Raw genomic sequence first — 17,443 nt, forward strand, 5'->3', positions numbered from 1 at the left:
CCCAACATTACACTTTATATACATCTCAGAATTGTTTTAAATACACTGCTCCAAAAAATAAAGGGAACACTTAAACAACACAATGTAACTCCAAGTCAATCACACTTCTGTGAAATCAAACTGTCCACTTAGGAAGCAACACTGATTGACAATAAATTTCACATGCTGTTGTGCAAATGGAATAGACAACAGGTGGAAATTATAGGCAATTAGCAAGACACCCCCAATAAAGGAGTGGTTCTGCAGGTGGTGACCACAGACCACTTCTCAGTTCCTATGCTTCCTGGCTGATGTTTTGGTCACTTTTGAATGCTGCCGCTGCTTTCACTCTAGTGGTAGCATGAGACGGAGTCTACAACCCACACAAGTGGCTCAGGTAGTGCAGCTCATCCAGGATGGCACATCAATGCGAGCTGTGGCAAGAAGGTTTGCTGTGTCTGTCAGTGCAGTGTCCAGAGCATGGAGGCGCTACCAGGAGACAGGCCAGTACATCAGGAGACGAATCCAATTGAGCACGTCTGGGACATCATGTCTCGCTCCATCCACCAACGCCACATTGCACCACAGACTGTCCAGGAGTTGGCAGATGCTTTAGTCCAGGTCTGGGAGGAGATCCCTCAGGAGACCATCCGCCACCTCATCAGGAGCATGCCCAGGCGTTGTAGGGAGGTCATACAGGCACGTGGAGGCCACACACACTACTGAGCCTCATTTTGACTTGTTTTAAGGACATTACATCAAAGTTGGATCAGCCTGTAGTGTGGTTTTCCACTTTAATTTTGAGGGTGACTCCAAATCCAGACCTCCATGGGTTGATACATTTGATTTCCATTGATAATTTTTGTGTGATTTTGTTGTCAGCACATTCAACTATGTAAAGAAAAAAGTATTTAATAAGATTATTTCATTCATTCAGATCTAGGATGTGTTATTTTAGTGTTCCCTTAATATTTTTGAGCAGTGTATAATGTTTATTCATTATGAAATATATTAATACCTAATAACACTCCACCCATGAGGCCACTAGAGGGCGCTTTGGTCATTCGACTGCAGGATAGGGCTACCTCACTCTCTGGACAGATGGCCATCCAGCTCTCCCCCACCCACCCTTCAAACACACAGCTCAGCTCAACACAGTGGCAATTTCAGTTCACTGTGTACAAAAACATAGCCGCCATCAGCTGCGTCATCACTGTACCCAGCCTGAGGCTTAAACATGCATACCGGTAATCACAACACACAGACAAACACACACACACATTGTGTATGAGAAACACATGTTTGGTGATGTAAGAGGTCACTCCTGTGTTCTCAGACAACTAAAATATGTAGGATACGCCTGTGAGAACTAGACAGAACTGGACTCCTACCTCTTCCCTCCCTACAGTATGCACATGAACACCAGAACAGCCATTACCCATCAACCATTTAACAGGAGTTCGGGAAACATTAACTGTTCCTAGGACAGGCGAGCCATTTCTACAGTAGATCTGGTCAGACATTGAGGTTTGTTTAAACTGAAATGTGTCTATTTTCATTTTCTTCATTGTCGATGCCGCTGGGAGAGCCGATTATCTTGATCCACAGGGATCAAAAACCAACATGGCTATATTTATATCAGACGTGCTCTTTAATATCATGTCATTTTACAGTTAATCCTGGTTTAGATGTTGAGTCTCCAGTATCTCTGTCATTAAATGGTTCAGTCCACCACATCATAGCCGTGTCTAACTAACCACAAGGGAACTCTGTTTGTAATGTCATGAGCAGCCCAATACAATTTTTTTATTTATTTTTTAGTCATTTAGCAGACGCTCTTATCCAGAGCGACTTACAGGAGCAATTAGGGTTAAGTGCCTTGCTCAAGGGCACATCGACAGATTTTTCACCTAGTCGGCTCGGGGATTAGAACCAGCAACCTTTCGGTTACTGGCACAACGCTCTTAACCACTAAGCTACCTGCCGTAGCAATATAGTGCATTTATGAAATGTGGTCTAGTGGGAGGAGCTCTGAAGGGCTTGTGAGTAGACCATGGAGTAGAAGAGCAGCCCATTCTCATTTAGAAGTCTCAGAGGTCTGTATGAATCTAGAGAGGCCCTAACTGTGTTCATATTCAGAGATCACATCCTGATAACAAAGAGTATTGGTCAATAGAAGGTGAGCAGGGTCATGTGCAATGTTCTTGTACTATTTGCGTGCACACTCCCTCTACAGTAGTTCTCTTTCAGTCTGTGCTGTGCAGGGATGTTTCCCACCACCTCACCTGTATATGTGACACCATTTTCAGAACACCCCCAGAGGGTTTGGATGCTGAGGAAACTGAGAGGCCGTGTAAAAATAAGTGCTTGATGTTCTTTGCTCTATAAATACAGTGTCATGATCTCAAAACAACTTTACAATCCCTCCTCTCAGAGCTGTTCAGGCTGTCCGTGCAGGAAAGAAGGCCTTCATGTTTTGGACACTTCACCCCTCGGCTACATCTGCATGAGGTCTCTAGCAGTTTTCACACTCTGATCTGTTTCCAAATTCCACGTCCCGAGCTAAGTTAGAGAACCACATCAGGACTGGAGGGACTGAGGAGGAACAAATGGAAATAGAGTAGATAGGACTCCTGTAGCTCAGTTGGTAGAGCATGGCACTTGCAACGCCAGGGTTGTGGGTTCGATTCTCACGGGGGGCCAGTATGAAAAATGTATGCACTCACTAACTGTACGTTGCTCTGGATAAGAGCGTCTGCTAAATGACAAAAATGTAATAGGGGGAGATGCAGCAACGAATACAGATTCTAATATCTGTTCATTTTGGCTATTTACATCACAGAGTTTATTTGGTGCTCCTCAGAGCTTACAACAACTTCTAGAAATGCAGAGAAGAAATGGAGAGAAGGGGATAAGGGAATGAAGGGGGGGGGGGGGAGTAAAAGCAGATAGGCTAATTTCCTTAATTAGATACTGTGCGTTCTCCCTTACCAGGATGCTCTCTGATTGACATTGTGTCCATATCTTTGTGATTCTCATATTCTTGTCATTTTATTCCTGGTGGGAATGATGTTATCAATAGGCAAGTACAGCTACTATAGAGATTTACTACTTGAATCTTCCCTTCTGAGCTCAGTGTTCCGAGATCAATGGATTTTACAATGTTTAATAAATTCAGTGCACATGACACCAGCAAGTGCTGCTTGACAAATAAATGAACTAAATGAATGCACTCAGCATGTTTGTGATGAGATGAGAGTCAGGAAAAATCTAATTAGGAAAGTCTTAAAAAGGCAAGTTTAAATGACCAGAGGCCTTCAATCCCCCATATCAGAAGTTTCCTTTGAAAGAGCAGAACCTTATTATCCCTCGCTAAGTGCACAATGTACTGTAGTTTCACTAGAGTAACAGGAAACACATTTACTGGTTCTGTAGCAATTATGTCCTTTCAAACTATACCACTTTAAAAACATGAGCAATAGGTTTTTGGTGAAACTAGCAGTTTGATCACCAAGGCAGAGTCAAGAAAGAAAGAGAAAAATAAGAGATAAAAGGAGGGAAAAGTAAAGTGTGGGAGTATAGGCCTACATGGGCCAAGCAGGAGGCAATCGCCTCAACTCCATGTCCACTCGTAACCCTCACATTTTCCTATAACAGGACTGAGAATAAAATAACAAAAGTGCTTCATTGACAGATGTGCAAAACTGCCAGAGACCATTTTTTTGTCCTGCATTCAAAACAATCCATAAACTTAATTTGACCTCTTTATCAGGCTGTAAGAGTATGAGCTAGCATTTTTTAAATGTAGGATGCCAGCGAGTGCTCGTAGCCTGAATTTTGGTTTTGGCAGCATCTGAGTTGTAACTGTGTTTGTTTGTGGGAATAATTAATGTATGGGTTAACTGCAAGATGCAATCTATCTGTCTGGCTCCATTTGCAGCATCCAGCCTGTGGGACAGTCAGATAGTCACACTCAGGGAAACAGACTAGAGAGGGCTGCAGTGCCGTAAAAAGCACTGATATCAAAATCAATAGACAAACAAAGCAAGCTGTTCCCACACTGCTGTCTCACATATTTCACTGACTACAATAGAACCACTCTAATGTCATGCACAGTCAATGGGAGGATGAACCACATGTTTTTTTCATGCATCTGTCTGTCTCTCATAGATTGGCACTTAAGCTGTTATGAACCTCACACAGCATCTGTGCCGTTCCAACTTCCCTATTTGCCACTGATAATGAACCTGTTGTAGTCCACTAAACTATTTGATTCACCCTAATGAATCAGGTGCTCTTGGAAAACCCAGAACTAAAATATTGCGTTATTGCGTCAGATGCTATGTTATTGCGTCAGAGCCCTTTGCGGCGCACTGTACTTTATCTATCTCCTTTCCCGATCACTTGGTAGGTTCCCAGTGTAAGGCGCTAGTCGATTCAGGCGCAGCTGGGAATTTTATGGACAAGGCATTTGCACACCGTCAAGGCATTTCATTGGTTCCCCTAACCATTCCACTCCCCATTAGAGCACTTGATAATCGACCATTAGGGTCCGGGTTGGTTAAGGAAGTTACGGTACCAGTCACCATAATCACCATGATTACGCAGGAGACGCATGTTGACCAGATCACCTTTATGATTATTGAGTCTCCTGCTTACCCTGTAGTCTTGGGTATCCCGTGGTTAGCCCTTCACAACCCCAATTTCTCATGGCCGCAGAGGGTTCTTACGGGGTGGTCGCGTGAGTGTCCGGGTAGGTGTCTAGGTGTTTCCATTGGTGCGACCACGGTGGAAAGTCCAGACGGTATCCCCACCGTGCGCATTCCCCCCGAATACCATGATCTGACGCTCGCGTTTTCCAAGACACAAGCGACTAAATTACCACCTCATCGGGAGGGGGATTGCGCGATAAACCTTCGGGTAGATGCTGTACCTCCCAGGAGTCATGTGTACTTTCAAGAAATGTCTGACCTCTGTGATTGCCAACAAGGGTTTTGCCACCAAGTACTATGTCATGTTTTGCAGAGGGGTCAAATACTTATTTCCCTCATTAAAATGAAAATCAATTTATAACATTTTTGACATGCGTTTTTCTGGATTTTTTTGTTGTTATTCTGTCTCTCACTGTTCAAATAGACCTACCATTACAATTATAGACTGATCATGTCTTTGTCAGTGGGCAAACGTACAAAATCAGCAGGGGATCAAATACTTTTGTCCCTCACTGTACGTCCCTCCACTTCACCTGCCTCCTCAAGTTTCTTCTTTGTGAAGAAGAAAGATGGCGGTTTACGCCCGTGCATTGATTATCGACCACTGAATAATGTGACGGTACGATTTAGTTATCCTCTTCCCCTCATTCCTTCAGTGATTGAGTCAATGCATGGGGCCCGCTTTTTCACCAAATTAGACCTCAGGAGTGCCTACAACCTGGTGTGTATTCGGGAAGGGGATGAGTGGAAAACAGCATTCAGCACAACCTCGGTGCATTATGAATACCTGGTGATGCCCTACGGTTTGATGAATACTCCAACCGTATTCCAGTCCTTTGTGAACTAGGTGTTTCGGGACATGCTTGGTCGCAGTGTGGTGGTCTACATCGATGACATCCTGGTGTATTCCGCTACACGCGCCGAGCATGTGTCCCTGGTTCGCAAGGTACTGGTCCGACTGCTGGAAAATGATCTTTATGCCAAGGCAGAGAAGTGTGAGTTTTTCCAGCAGTCAATCTCCTTCCTCGGATATCGCATTACCACCACAGGTGTGGAGATGGAGGGAGACCGCATTGCAGCCGTGCATAATTGGCCGACTCCAACCACGGTAAAGGAGGTTTAGCTCTTCCTTGGCTTTGCCAACTACTATCGAAGGTTTATTCAGGGCTTTGGCAAGGTCACAGCTCCCATTACCTCCTTGTTGAAGGGTAGGTTATCCCGGCTCCGCTGGTCTGTTGAGGCTGATTTGGCCTTCAGTAGATTGCGGGGTCTGTTCACCTCAGCCCCGGTACTGGCTCACCCCGATCCATCACTACCGTTCGTAGTGGAGGTGGATGCGTCCGAGGTAGGGATAGGAGCTGTCTTATCCCAACGCTCGGGCACACCACCCAAGCTCCGCCCCTGTGCCTTATTTTCTAAGAAGCTCAGCTCAGTGGAGCAGAACTATGGCGTTGGTGATCGGGAGCTGCTGGCTGTTGTCCGAGCTTTGACGGTGTGGAGACATTGGATCGAAGGGGCGAAACACCATTTCCTCGTCTGGACAGACCACCGTAACCTGGATACATTCGGGCAGCGCGAGGAGGCTGAATCCTCGCCAGGCCAGGTGGGCCCTCTTCCTCACCTGGTTTGATTTCACACTCTCATACACTCCGGGTACGAAGAACGTGAAGGCAGACGCACTGTCTCGGCTGTATGACACAGAGGAGAGGCCCAGAGACAACAACCCTATACTCCCGGCCTCATGCATTGTGGCGCCGGTAGTATGGGCGATGGACGCAGATATAGCGCAGGAATTATGCACAGATCCATCTCCACCACAGTGTCCAGCTGGGCTGCAGGTGCCTGCGCTTATCCGTGATCGTCTGATCTACTGGGCACACACGTCACCCTCCTCTGGTCATCCAGGTATCGGTCGTACAATGCGCTGCCTGACCGAAAAGTACTGGTGGCCTACCTTGGCTAAGGACGTGAGGGTGTATGTTTCCTCATGCTCAGTGTGCGCCCAGAGTAAGGCACCTAGGCACCTCCCATCGGGTAAGTTACAACCTTTACCAGTTCCACAACGACCATGGTCTCACCTGAGTATTGATTTTCTCACTGATCTTCCCCACTCCCAAGGTAACACCACTATCCTGGTCGTTGTGGACCGCTTTTCAAAGTCCTGCTGCCTCCTTCCTCTGCTCAGTCTCCCCACGGCCCTACAAACTGCGGAGGCTCTGTTTACTCACGTCTTCCGGCACTACAGGGTACCAGAGGATATAGTGTCCGACCGAGGTCCCCAGTTCACGTCTAGAGTCTGGAAGGAGTTCATGGTACGTCTGGGGGTCTCGGTCAGCCTGACCTCTGGATTTCACCCCGAGAGTAATGGGCAGGTGGAAAGGGTGAATCAAGATGTGGGTAGGTTCCTGCGGACCTACTGTCAGGACCGGCCGGGGGAGTGGTTGGTTTTCCTGCCATGGGCAGAATATGCTCAGAACTCTCTCCGCCACTCCTCCACTAACTTAACACCCTTCCAATGTGTTTTAGGTTACCAATCAGTCCTGGCACCAGAGCCAGACCGAGGCTCCTGTGGTGGATGACTGGTTTCGGGGGGCGGAGGAGACTTGGGACGCTGCCCACGTTCGCCTCCAGCGCGCTGTGCATTATCAGAAGGCCAACGCTGACTGCCACCGCAGGGAGGCCCCGGTGTTCATACCGGGGGATCGGGTCTGGCTCTCGACACAGAATCTGCACCTCCGCCTGCCCTGCCGGAAGCTGAGCCTGCGGTTTGTGGGGCCGTTTAAAGTCCTGAGGAGAATAAACGAGGTGACATAAAGGTTGTTACTCCCCCCTGATTACAGTATTAACCCCTCATTTCATGTGTCTCTCCTCAGGCCGGTGGTAGCTGGTCCGCTCCAGGAGTCTGAGGTGCGGGAGGTTCCTCCACCTCCTCTGGACATTGAGGGGGCTCCGGCATACTTGGTCCGTTCCATCCTGGATTCGAGGCGTCGGGTGGGGGGCCTTCAGTATCTCGTGGAGTGGGAGGGGTACGGTCCGGAGGAACGGTGCTGGGTCCCAAGGCGGGACATCCTCGATCCCTCCCTGTTGAGGGATTTCCACCATCGCCCTGCTCCGCGTCCTCCTGGCCGTCCCTGAGGCCGGGGTCGGCGCACTGCTGGAGCCGCGCATTGGGGGGGGGGGGGGGTGTACTGTCACCACTTCTGCCGAGGCTGCCCCCCCTCCTGGTACGGGCAGGCTTCGGCGTTCGTCGTCACTGGAGTACTAGCTACTGCCGATCCCATTCTCGTCACTCCACTTGTCATGTCTTGTCAATCACACACACCTGGTTCTCATTCCCCTAATTAGTATGTCTATAAGTGTTCCCTCTGTTCCCCTTGTCTTTGTGAGTGATTGTTTGTTGTGAGAGCGTGTAGCTCGGCTGAGCTACTATTCACTGTGTTTATGCCAAGGTGGATGTTTCCCTTGTAATAGTTTCGTTTGACGCTTTGGGCGTTTGATTTATGTAAACGGAATAAACTCTGGACTTCGGTATTTTACCTCCTGCACCTGACTCCTTCATTCACACCTCGTCACACACTCTGTCATTGCTTGTCCAAATATGTATATATTCTTAAATTCCATTCCTTACTAGATTTGTGTGTATTGGGTATATGTTGTGAAATTGTTAGATATTACTTGTTAGATATTACAGCACTGTTGGAGCTAGAAGCACAAGCATTTCGCTACACCCGCAATAACATCTGCTAAACACGTGTATGTGACAAATACAATTCGATTTGAACATTTACAATGATTTGTGTAAAACTAACAGTGAAATACAACTCAGACTCATCCTCTCGCGGTACGTTAGTTGCGTGGTAAGAAACAAAAAACACTGCTTAATCAAAACCGTCTAACCTATAGCAGAGCGCTTTATACACACCCACTCCTTTCCACACGCCCACTACTTTCCTATCGACACACCCACTCGCCCATACTCCGGTCGTCATATTGAGCTGCAGCTACCCTTTCTCGGCGAAATGGCGTGGCGCTAAATACTTGCCTTGCCAAAAGCCCCACTGCATCCCCAACGTCATGATCGATAAAATGGATGTCTACTGAAATGGAGACTTATTCCAGACTGCAGAACGAGACTTGGCAGTCCATTCTAAGTGGACTATTATGGTGGACTCAGAGACAGAACTGCATTGAGCACCAGAGTCAATGCAGTGCTGTTTAGTGATGCCACTGCAGAAACGTATCAGTAGCTTAGCTTAGCTCAGTATCAGTAGTATCAGTACCTTGTGACCTAGCTTATGATCATATTCCACTTTACGTCTGTATTTCTATGCATTCAGCATTCTGATACCAGATATGGATCTGGCCATGTCATTATGGATACTGACATGAGATATCAACCAGAGAACTATGAACTGATGATAGGCCTACCCTCTCTGACCAACATCCACTGATTTACAATTGATATTTTATGACCAATTAATATCACATTATAAAACATATGGCATAGAAAAGACAGATCAGACCTTGATGAAACATCCAGTCAAGTAAATACATGCCCACAACATGATTAAACCTCTAATCACGTGTGGTTTGAAACCAGACATGGACCATACCTCAGCTGGGCTCTCAGAAAAAGAGAGATGGGGGAGTGTTTAGGTGTTTGCATACTAGGTTCGGTTTTCTCCTAGCTGAACTCAGCTAGGCAAAGTGAACGGCTGTGCCTCGCATACACCCTTAAAAGACTGCTTGAAAAACAAGAAAAAAGTGGCAATAGTACTGTTTGTCCCTCTTGAGACACCGTAGCCAGTATACACTTCCTCAAAATAGTCTGAATTAATATAAGATAGAAATTAATGACAATTTCTTGAGTTACGTTTTTGCCGAGGAGGTCTTAGTCACGCAAATTTACATCTGACTAAGATTGCGTGCACAAACAGCCGAAGACCAAAACGAACAAAAACGTTACAAAATGTAATCATAATATATGCACAAATTGTTTCGGATGGAAAGCATGTGGACGCCAAAATGTACCCAAGTTTACCCAAAATCCAGAAACTCCCAAGTGATTCCATACATTGAAACGAGTTTGCCCTCTCCCCCTCTCTCTCCCTGTAGTGCTGTAGTGAAACAGCTGCAAAAAAAAACGGGTCACGTGACTCGTGACGTTGCTGGATGCAAGCCTAGCTCTGCTCTGTTGCCAGTGAATTCATGATTCAGAAATTTAAAAAAGTGTGGACAAATGTGTTATTTTATTGAAAGCGTCTGGCCGAATGAGCTATTTTTGTCAAAAGTACTATCGGTTTTGGGTCAGGAAATGTGTACTTTTCCACCTAAAACATTTGTGATTATTTTATATCATTTATTTATGTAGCTGACTGCCACAGCAGCAGAGATGGGTAGCAACCGCGTATGTGCGCCCTTGTGGTGGTGATCCTGCTACATGGAAACATTACGATTTGCCTTTTTATGGAGCTTGATGTCACAAATTCAAGTTTTTTTTTTTGGGGGGGGGGGGAGAAGGTGCTGGTGCGAAAGTTGATAGAGTTAGGCATATCGCAGGTAAAGTTAGTTACGCAAAGTGTAAAAAGATATGGCTGCAAGAGCAAGCTGGCTATTCGGTCCCTGGCTGCACTTTGTACAGGAAATCAAGGGAAGAACGCACCAAATTGTACTGTTTTCTGATAAAGATACAGAGAGAAGCAGAAGAAGGCAGCATCCCATGTATCCTTCGCTGGGAAGGCTATCCCATATTACCTTGCTGCGCAATAGCTAGCTAACGTTAGTAGGCGATCTCTAAACAAACTAGGCCTAATCGTAGATTCAGCAATGTGTCAATTGTGAAGACCCGAACATGTAGCAAATAGACATGTAGCAAATAGTTTTTTCCCCATTTGTTTTCAGGGAATGAAGTGGGCACCTGATCGCGTTTCACTCCATTGCATTGGCTTGACAGGAGAAAACAGTCTTGCCCAACTCAATTGGAGGTAAGACATGTTAATTTTTTTTTGTTCTGTTCATTCTAGCCTTGCTAGCCAGACAAGTTATTTGTGCATTCTGTTGATGAGTCTGTTTAGCTAGCTTACTAACTAGCTGCATGCAGTGTCTGTTTACCTAACATTAGCTAACTTTCTCGTCACTTTCAATTGGGTTTGGTGTTACTAGTTAAAATTAGAGGCTAAGTTATTTTACTCTTACTGTAATCAACTGAACAAGCCTAAAAATATGTTAAACTGTTAACAAAAAGATTGGACATTAATAAAGGTAGTTGTGACTTCAACGACTTGAACCAGCACTGAAATTTGAGCAGTAGGTTAATTTTTCCACCCTTGTCTCTGCTTGTTCCAGCTTGAAGGAAATATCACCCTGACACCCTGCAGATGTAAAGAACTTGTTGGGAACCTCCCAGCCACTAGGATAGTCACCATATCCCAGGATCTTATTATGGAGTGTGCAACATCACAGTGTTAGATAGAAATAGATTCACCCATGTTATTGTTTATCATGCAGATGTGTCAGGACATTGTACCTTGTGAAGCTCATTCTCCTCATTCAGACATGATTTTTTTGTCCCTGGGGGTTTGCACTGTGTGCAAGTCTTCAATTTAGACCACAATTAGTTGAATGAGGTGTTAGTAAAGGGCTGGAACAAAAACTTGTAAACTCCTGTCCTGTGTATAAAAAACCTGTGGCGGTCATGACTAAATTTGCCCTCATCTACTGAATAAGCTTATGGATGTTGGATGTTAATCTACTTAAAATGTCCCTCACTTGGGAATTACCTATTTTGTACAATGGACTTTGTTTTAAGAACTCATGTACAGATACAGGAAAACCAATAAAAATGTCAACATTTATTCAAAATGACAAGTGTTGGTGTATCCATGCTTCTGGTTTTGAAGCTTGGGCATCTGGTGTTTGCAGTTCATCTGTCTAATCCCCTGCAAGGAGAGTGAAAGGCATCAATAATATTACAATGCTGTATTCATTTCATTTAATAGATATGTTTGATATGCATTTATAGAATTATATTGGACATGTTATCCTTTATCACATGCCAGTATTTGTATCCAATGCATTTAGCTTACATTAGGATAAAGTAGCCTAGGCCTTCTAATCTACTTAGACTGCATCATATCACCTTTCAATATCAGTTATCAACTAATATTAAACCATGTTATCCTGAACATCAGTGTAATTTAATAATATGCACAGGTATGATAGTAGTATGAATTAATCACAATGTAAGCCTACTCATTAGAACAAACATTAGCAGCTCTAATGCAATATTAGCTTCCCAGTGAAACACCACTATTGTGGCTATTAATCATTCTTAAACAGTCAGTAAAATAGCTTATTTAGCTATCTCAAAAAATCTTATCCTGTATCATGCATCCAAGCAAGCTTGTCTGTCCACAACAATGGAGCTGCAGACCAAGCAATATGCGGGAGGGGGAACCTATGCCGCAGGATAATTCATTACCAGGTACTGAGGAGATCGATGCTAGCACTAGTTCAAATCAAATCAAATCAAATTGTATTGGCCACATGCGCCGAATACAACAGGTGCAGACATTACAGTGAAATGCTTACTTACAGCCCTTAACCAACAGTGCATTTATTTTAAATAAAAAAAGTAAAATAAAACAACAACAAAAAAGTGTTGAGAAAAAAAGAGCAGAAGTAAAATAAAATAACAGTAGGGAGGCTATACATACAGGGGGGTACCGGTGCAGAGTCAATGTGCGGGGGCACCGGCTAGTTGAGGTAGTTGAAGTAATATGTACATGTGGGTAGAGTTAAAGTGACTATGCATAAATAATTAACAGAGTAGCAGCAGCGTAAAAAGATGGGGTGGGGGGCAGTGTAAATAGTCCGGGTAGCCATGATTAGCTGTTCAGGAGTCTTATGGCTTGGGGGTAGAAGCTGTTGAGAAGTCTTTTGGACCTAGACTTGGCACTCCGGTACCGCTTGCCGTGCGGTAGCAGAGACAACAGTCTATGACTAGGGTGGCTGGAGTCTTTGACAATTTTGAGGGCCTTCCTCTGACACCACCTGGTATAGAGGTCCTGGATGGCAGGAAGCTTGGCCCCAGTGATGTACTGGGCCGTATGCACTACCCTCTGTAGTGCCTTGCGGTCGGAGGCCAAGCAGTTGCCATACCAGGCGGTGATGCAACCAGTCAGGATGCTCTCGATGGTGCAGCTGTAGAATTTTTTGAGGATCTGAGGACCCATGGCAAATCTTTTCAGTCTCCTGAGGGGGAATAGGCTTTGTCGTGCCCTCTTCACGACTGTCTTAGTGTGTTTGGACCATGATAGTTCGTTGGTGATGTGGACACCAAGGAACTTGAAGCTCTCAACCTGTTCCACTACAGCCCCGTCGATGAGAATGGGGGCGTGCTCAGTCCTCTTTTTTTTCCTGTAGTCCACAATCATCTCCTTATTCTTGGTCACGTTGAGGGAGAGGTTGTTATCCTGGCACCACACGGCCAGGTCTCTGACCTCCTTCCTATAGGTTGTCTCATCGTTGTCGGTGATCAGGCCTACCACTGTTGTGTCGTCGGCAAACTTAATGATGGTGCTTACGCTGCTACAGTGGCTACAATGTAAGCAAACGTCCTGCGCTCGGTAGAATTGTGAATGCGTTGTCACGTGATGCTGCCTTCGAATCCTGTCCCAAATAGCAGTTACCTACTGGAAAAGTGCTACCTACTAAGGTAGGTGCCTTTAGAGGCAGGTAGGTAGCTGCCTTTGGATTGGGACACAGCTATGCAATCTGAAATTCTGGGGACAGAAAACCGGCGGATACTAAAAGGTACAGCAGTTGCTACTGTATTTCCATGGACTGGATCTGGCACAATGCCAAAATACAAAGGCGCATTTGAGAAGAGACAGCGACAAAGCAAGCGTGCGGAGGAACGTAGCCTAGCCTGATTCTTGACGTTCAAGGTGTTCTTATTGTGTTATTACAATTGCACCATATCATGTAGACATACATATAGGCCTAGGTGCTCTACAGGTTAGCATATGTGCCCTATGTATTCATGACCAGGGGGGTTGAGAGATAATAGACATTGTGTCACCTTACATTGCAGAATAGAATATAAAAAAAAACATGGTGATAAATAAACATAGGCTATAGAGTTTAGGGCTAATGTGAAAACATAAACCCACTAACAGTCCCGCTCATAGAGGTTTATGATAAGCGATCATTCAATAAAGTAAAGTTTAGCTACTTACTCGTTAGATAACTGTCAATTTGGCCCAGCTGGAACAGGGGTGCGTCTCCCATTCGTTTTTGGAATACAGATTTTTTTTTCTGGACACCAGAGTTTATGTTGGCAGCAAAATCCCAGTGGTCGCAAATGTAAACTAACTGCTCCTCATCATCATCCTCCATTTCTGTACGAATTGTAGTCACGTATTCAAATTCTCTGCAGCACAAACATTCCTCATTCAAGGCATTGGAGTGCAATTGCCACAACTGCATCACCAGTCTGTGTTGATCCTGGGGATGGGTTGGGTCTGTGGTACAGCTACTGCTGCGGCTTCGGTGGCAAGAGCAGCAGCGGCCATCTGAAGCTCAATTTGCCTCAATTCTTCGTCCGAATACTCAGGCTTAAATAAATACGGTTCGATCTGTGCACCTCCAGTAGTTTTCTTCATCACTCGCAAGTATTTCATCGTCAGACATACAGTACCAGTCAAAAGTTTGGACACACCTACTCATTCAAGGGTTTTTCTTTATTTTTACTATTTTCTACATTGTAGAATAATAGCGAAGACATCAAAACTATGAAATAACACACATGGAATCATGTAGTAACCAAGAAAGTGTTAAACAAATCAAAATATATTTTAGATTTTAGATTCTTCAAAGTAGCCACCCTTTGCCTTGATGACAGCTTTGCACACTCTTGGCATTCTCTAAATCAGCTTCATGTGGAATTTCTTTACTTCTTAATGCGTTTGAGCCAATCAGTTGTGTTGTGACAAGGTATACAGAAGATAGCCCTATTTGGTAAAAGACCAAGTCCATTTTATGGCGAGAACAGCTCAAATGTAACACTTTTTTGGTTACTACATGATTCCATAAGTGTTATTTCATAATTTTGATGTCTTCACTATTATTCTACAATGTAAAAAATAGTAAAAATAAAGAAAAACCCTTGAATGAGTAGGTGTGTCCAAACTTTTGACTGGTACTGTATTTGTAGTTTGTTTGATTACTTTGTATAACTAATGTGTAACGCTGTCTTCACTTATCCGCCGAAGAAAACTTGCATCTGTGGATAAGGGAATAATGTGCAGTTTCTATGTAGCAGGAGTTCCCCCAAGGGCGCACATGTGCAGTTACCCATCTCTGCTGCTGTGGCAGTCAGCTTCATAAAACAATAATATAAAATCATCGCAATGTTTTAGGTGGAAACGTACACATTTCTTGACTCAAATCCGACAGTACTTTTGACAAAAATAGCTCTATAAAACAGCGAATTTGCCCACACTTCGCGGATTTCTGAATCATGAATTCACTGCCAACAGAACAGAGTGTAGACTGCATCCAGAAACGTAACGAGTCATGTGACCCGTTTTTTGCAGCTGTTTCAGTACAGCACTACAGGGAGAGAGGGGGAGAGGGTAAACTGCACTGAACTAGTTTCAATGTATGGAATCACTTGGGAGTTTCTGGATTTTGGGTTAACTTCTCCTTTAAATAGTGTATCCCAGGAATCACCCTTAGTGGTGTGAGCAACACCTGGATGTATCCAGTTTTCAGGGAAACAGTATCTTCAACCTAGCTTCCGTTTCCCCTGAAAACTGGACGTTGGGACTCTGCACAGGCATTTATTTTACGCCTGCTAAGTTAGGTTAGCCATGAAATGACAGCAATAGCAAGCCCAAACCACAAGGTCAAAAAAACATGGCTTTATGCATTACATATTTCTGTTGAGTCTACAGGTGACTGCTGCTAGGGCTATTTGATTGGGAAATCGATAAGATTCGCCAGAAATAATTATTTGGACAAAAACCCCTCTTGATGGAAATGTAAAGACTTTATATTGTAGCGTGGCCAGAGAGCAATAACAAAGGAATGAGCCGGGTTACGGAGTCATGGCTCTCGATATTGGTTGAAGATTCTGAAGCATCAGCGGCATGCCAATAATTGGCTACTTCAGACCGAGGATGTAATAATGTCTAGTGGAATTTGTATTTGAACAAAGGTTACAAAGTAGTCTAGATCAAACAACTCAATACTCCATTAGAATGTTACTTAGAAACATTATCTTTGTGGATACTTACTTGAATCTTCCCTGACAGTGTTGACACAGGTCTCCAACCCATCCTTGGTCACAGACGCATGTTCCATTGGTGCATTTCCCAGAGAAGCAATTTTTATCACAGGACTTGGAGACTGATGCTTCGGTGTAAAACACCAAGTACAGCATAAGGAATGCCCCAAAATATATTTTTATGTCCTGGGGTCTCGTATTTGGATATGTAGTCCATGTGCATAGACGCATTCCTCGGCAGTCCCCACCCATTCTACTTTAGAAACAGGTAAATGTCTACTTTTCTGGTGATGACTCCCTTATTCACACTTAAAACAGATGGAGTGACTCAATTATACGTCACTTATTGGTAATAACTCATTTGTAAACAAAGGTTTAGCGTATGCATGTGATAGCCTAGCCATAAATGTTAATAATACACTCAACATCCAAATAGGCTTATTTATAGGCTATAGAAACATAGCTCTGAGTCTGAGCATATTGCTAGAGTCAGCTCCCGCAACTAGAGCATCATCCGACAACAAAGCCTGCAAATTTGCACTGACTTTAATGCACTCCTATTAAACTTTCTTGAACTAATGAATGCACACACCGTTATTCCCAGAGGCTAAGAAGCCATTTTAAAAAACCAAAGAAAATTGTTGTGTATAAGTTGTAGGCCTATTCTAAATTAAGTATTTTCCAAGCAATTTTCAAGTTTGCCATCCTAATGTTTCCAGAAAAACCGGAAGAAAAGGTCACAGGATTGATACTGAGATGTTAGTTCTGGAACCCAATTTCCATTGCAAGAGCCGGTGTTGGATGTTGTTCGCTGCGGTGGAGAATGCAGCAACCCGGACAAATAGATCAAGTTGACCGTTCTCCGTTCCGCTTTTTCCCACTTTCAGGTTAGGCGCATCCACCGAAGATAATGCCTAGTTATTTACATTAAAATCCTTTTAATCCTGGTCAGAGAGAGCGATATTCACCGATGAATAACAACACAACTCCCCTACGTGAAGATGCTCGCACAGCTGGTTTTTCGACAGGGAAACTCCTGGACAAAGCTCCGAGCATGTGCAGTGCAAAATTACGCATTTAAAGAGACAGTAGCTACATGATTGAGCTATATGTAGCGATAGTGTCCCTGACATAGAATTGGGAATTACAATACTAGAACGGTGACATAGAATTGGGAATTACAATACTAGAACGGTATGAACCTTCTTATGATGGATAAAGGTCTGCCATTTTGGTCAGGGAGTTGGTCAAGCATGGTTTACCAGTGCTGTGATAAGATATTGTGTAAAATAATTTATTGGAAGAATTGATCTGCACTGTTTGATAGCTAGCTAGCCAGCCATTAATGATTCCATAATTTTTTTAATTAACTGACAATATGCCAACATTCCATTTAAAACTAGGGCGGCAGGTAGCTTAGTGGGTAAGAGCGTTGTGCCAGTAACCGAAAGGTTGCTGATTC

General features: G+C 44.3%; 1 protein-coding gene across 1 annotated transcript in view; it reads right to left on the minus strand.

The window, feature by feature from the left end:
- Positions 1-16,999, minus strand: part of LOC121571651 (attractin-like protein 1) — a 351,689-nt gene extending 334,690 nt beyond the window's left edge. The window contains exon 1 of the mRNA XM_041883244.1: positions 15,992-16,999. Within this exon, the coding sequence (XP_041739178.1) occupies positions 15,992-16,233 (242 nt within the window). The 5' untranslated portion in view covers positions 16,234-16,999. The remainder of the gene's footprint in view (positions 1-15,991) is intronic.
- Positions 17,000-17,443: the final 444 nt, after the last annotated feature.

Source organism: Coregonus clupeaformis, chromosome 1 (assembly GCF_020615455.1).
Source record: "Coregonus clupeaformis isolate EN_2021a chromosome 1, ASM2061545v1, whole genome shotgun sequence".
NCBI lineage: Eukaryota > Metazoa > Chordata > Actinopteri > Salmoniformes > Salmonidae > Coregonus > Coregonus clupeaformis.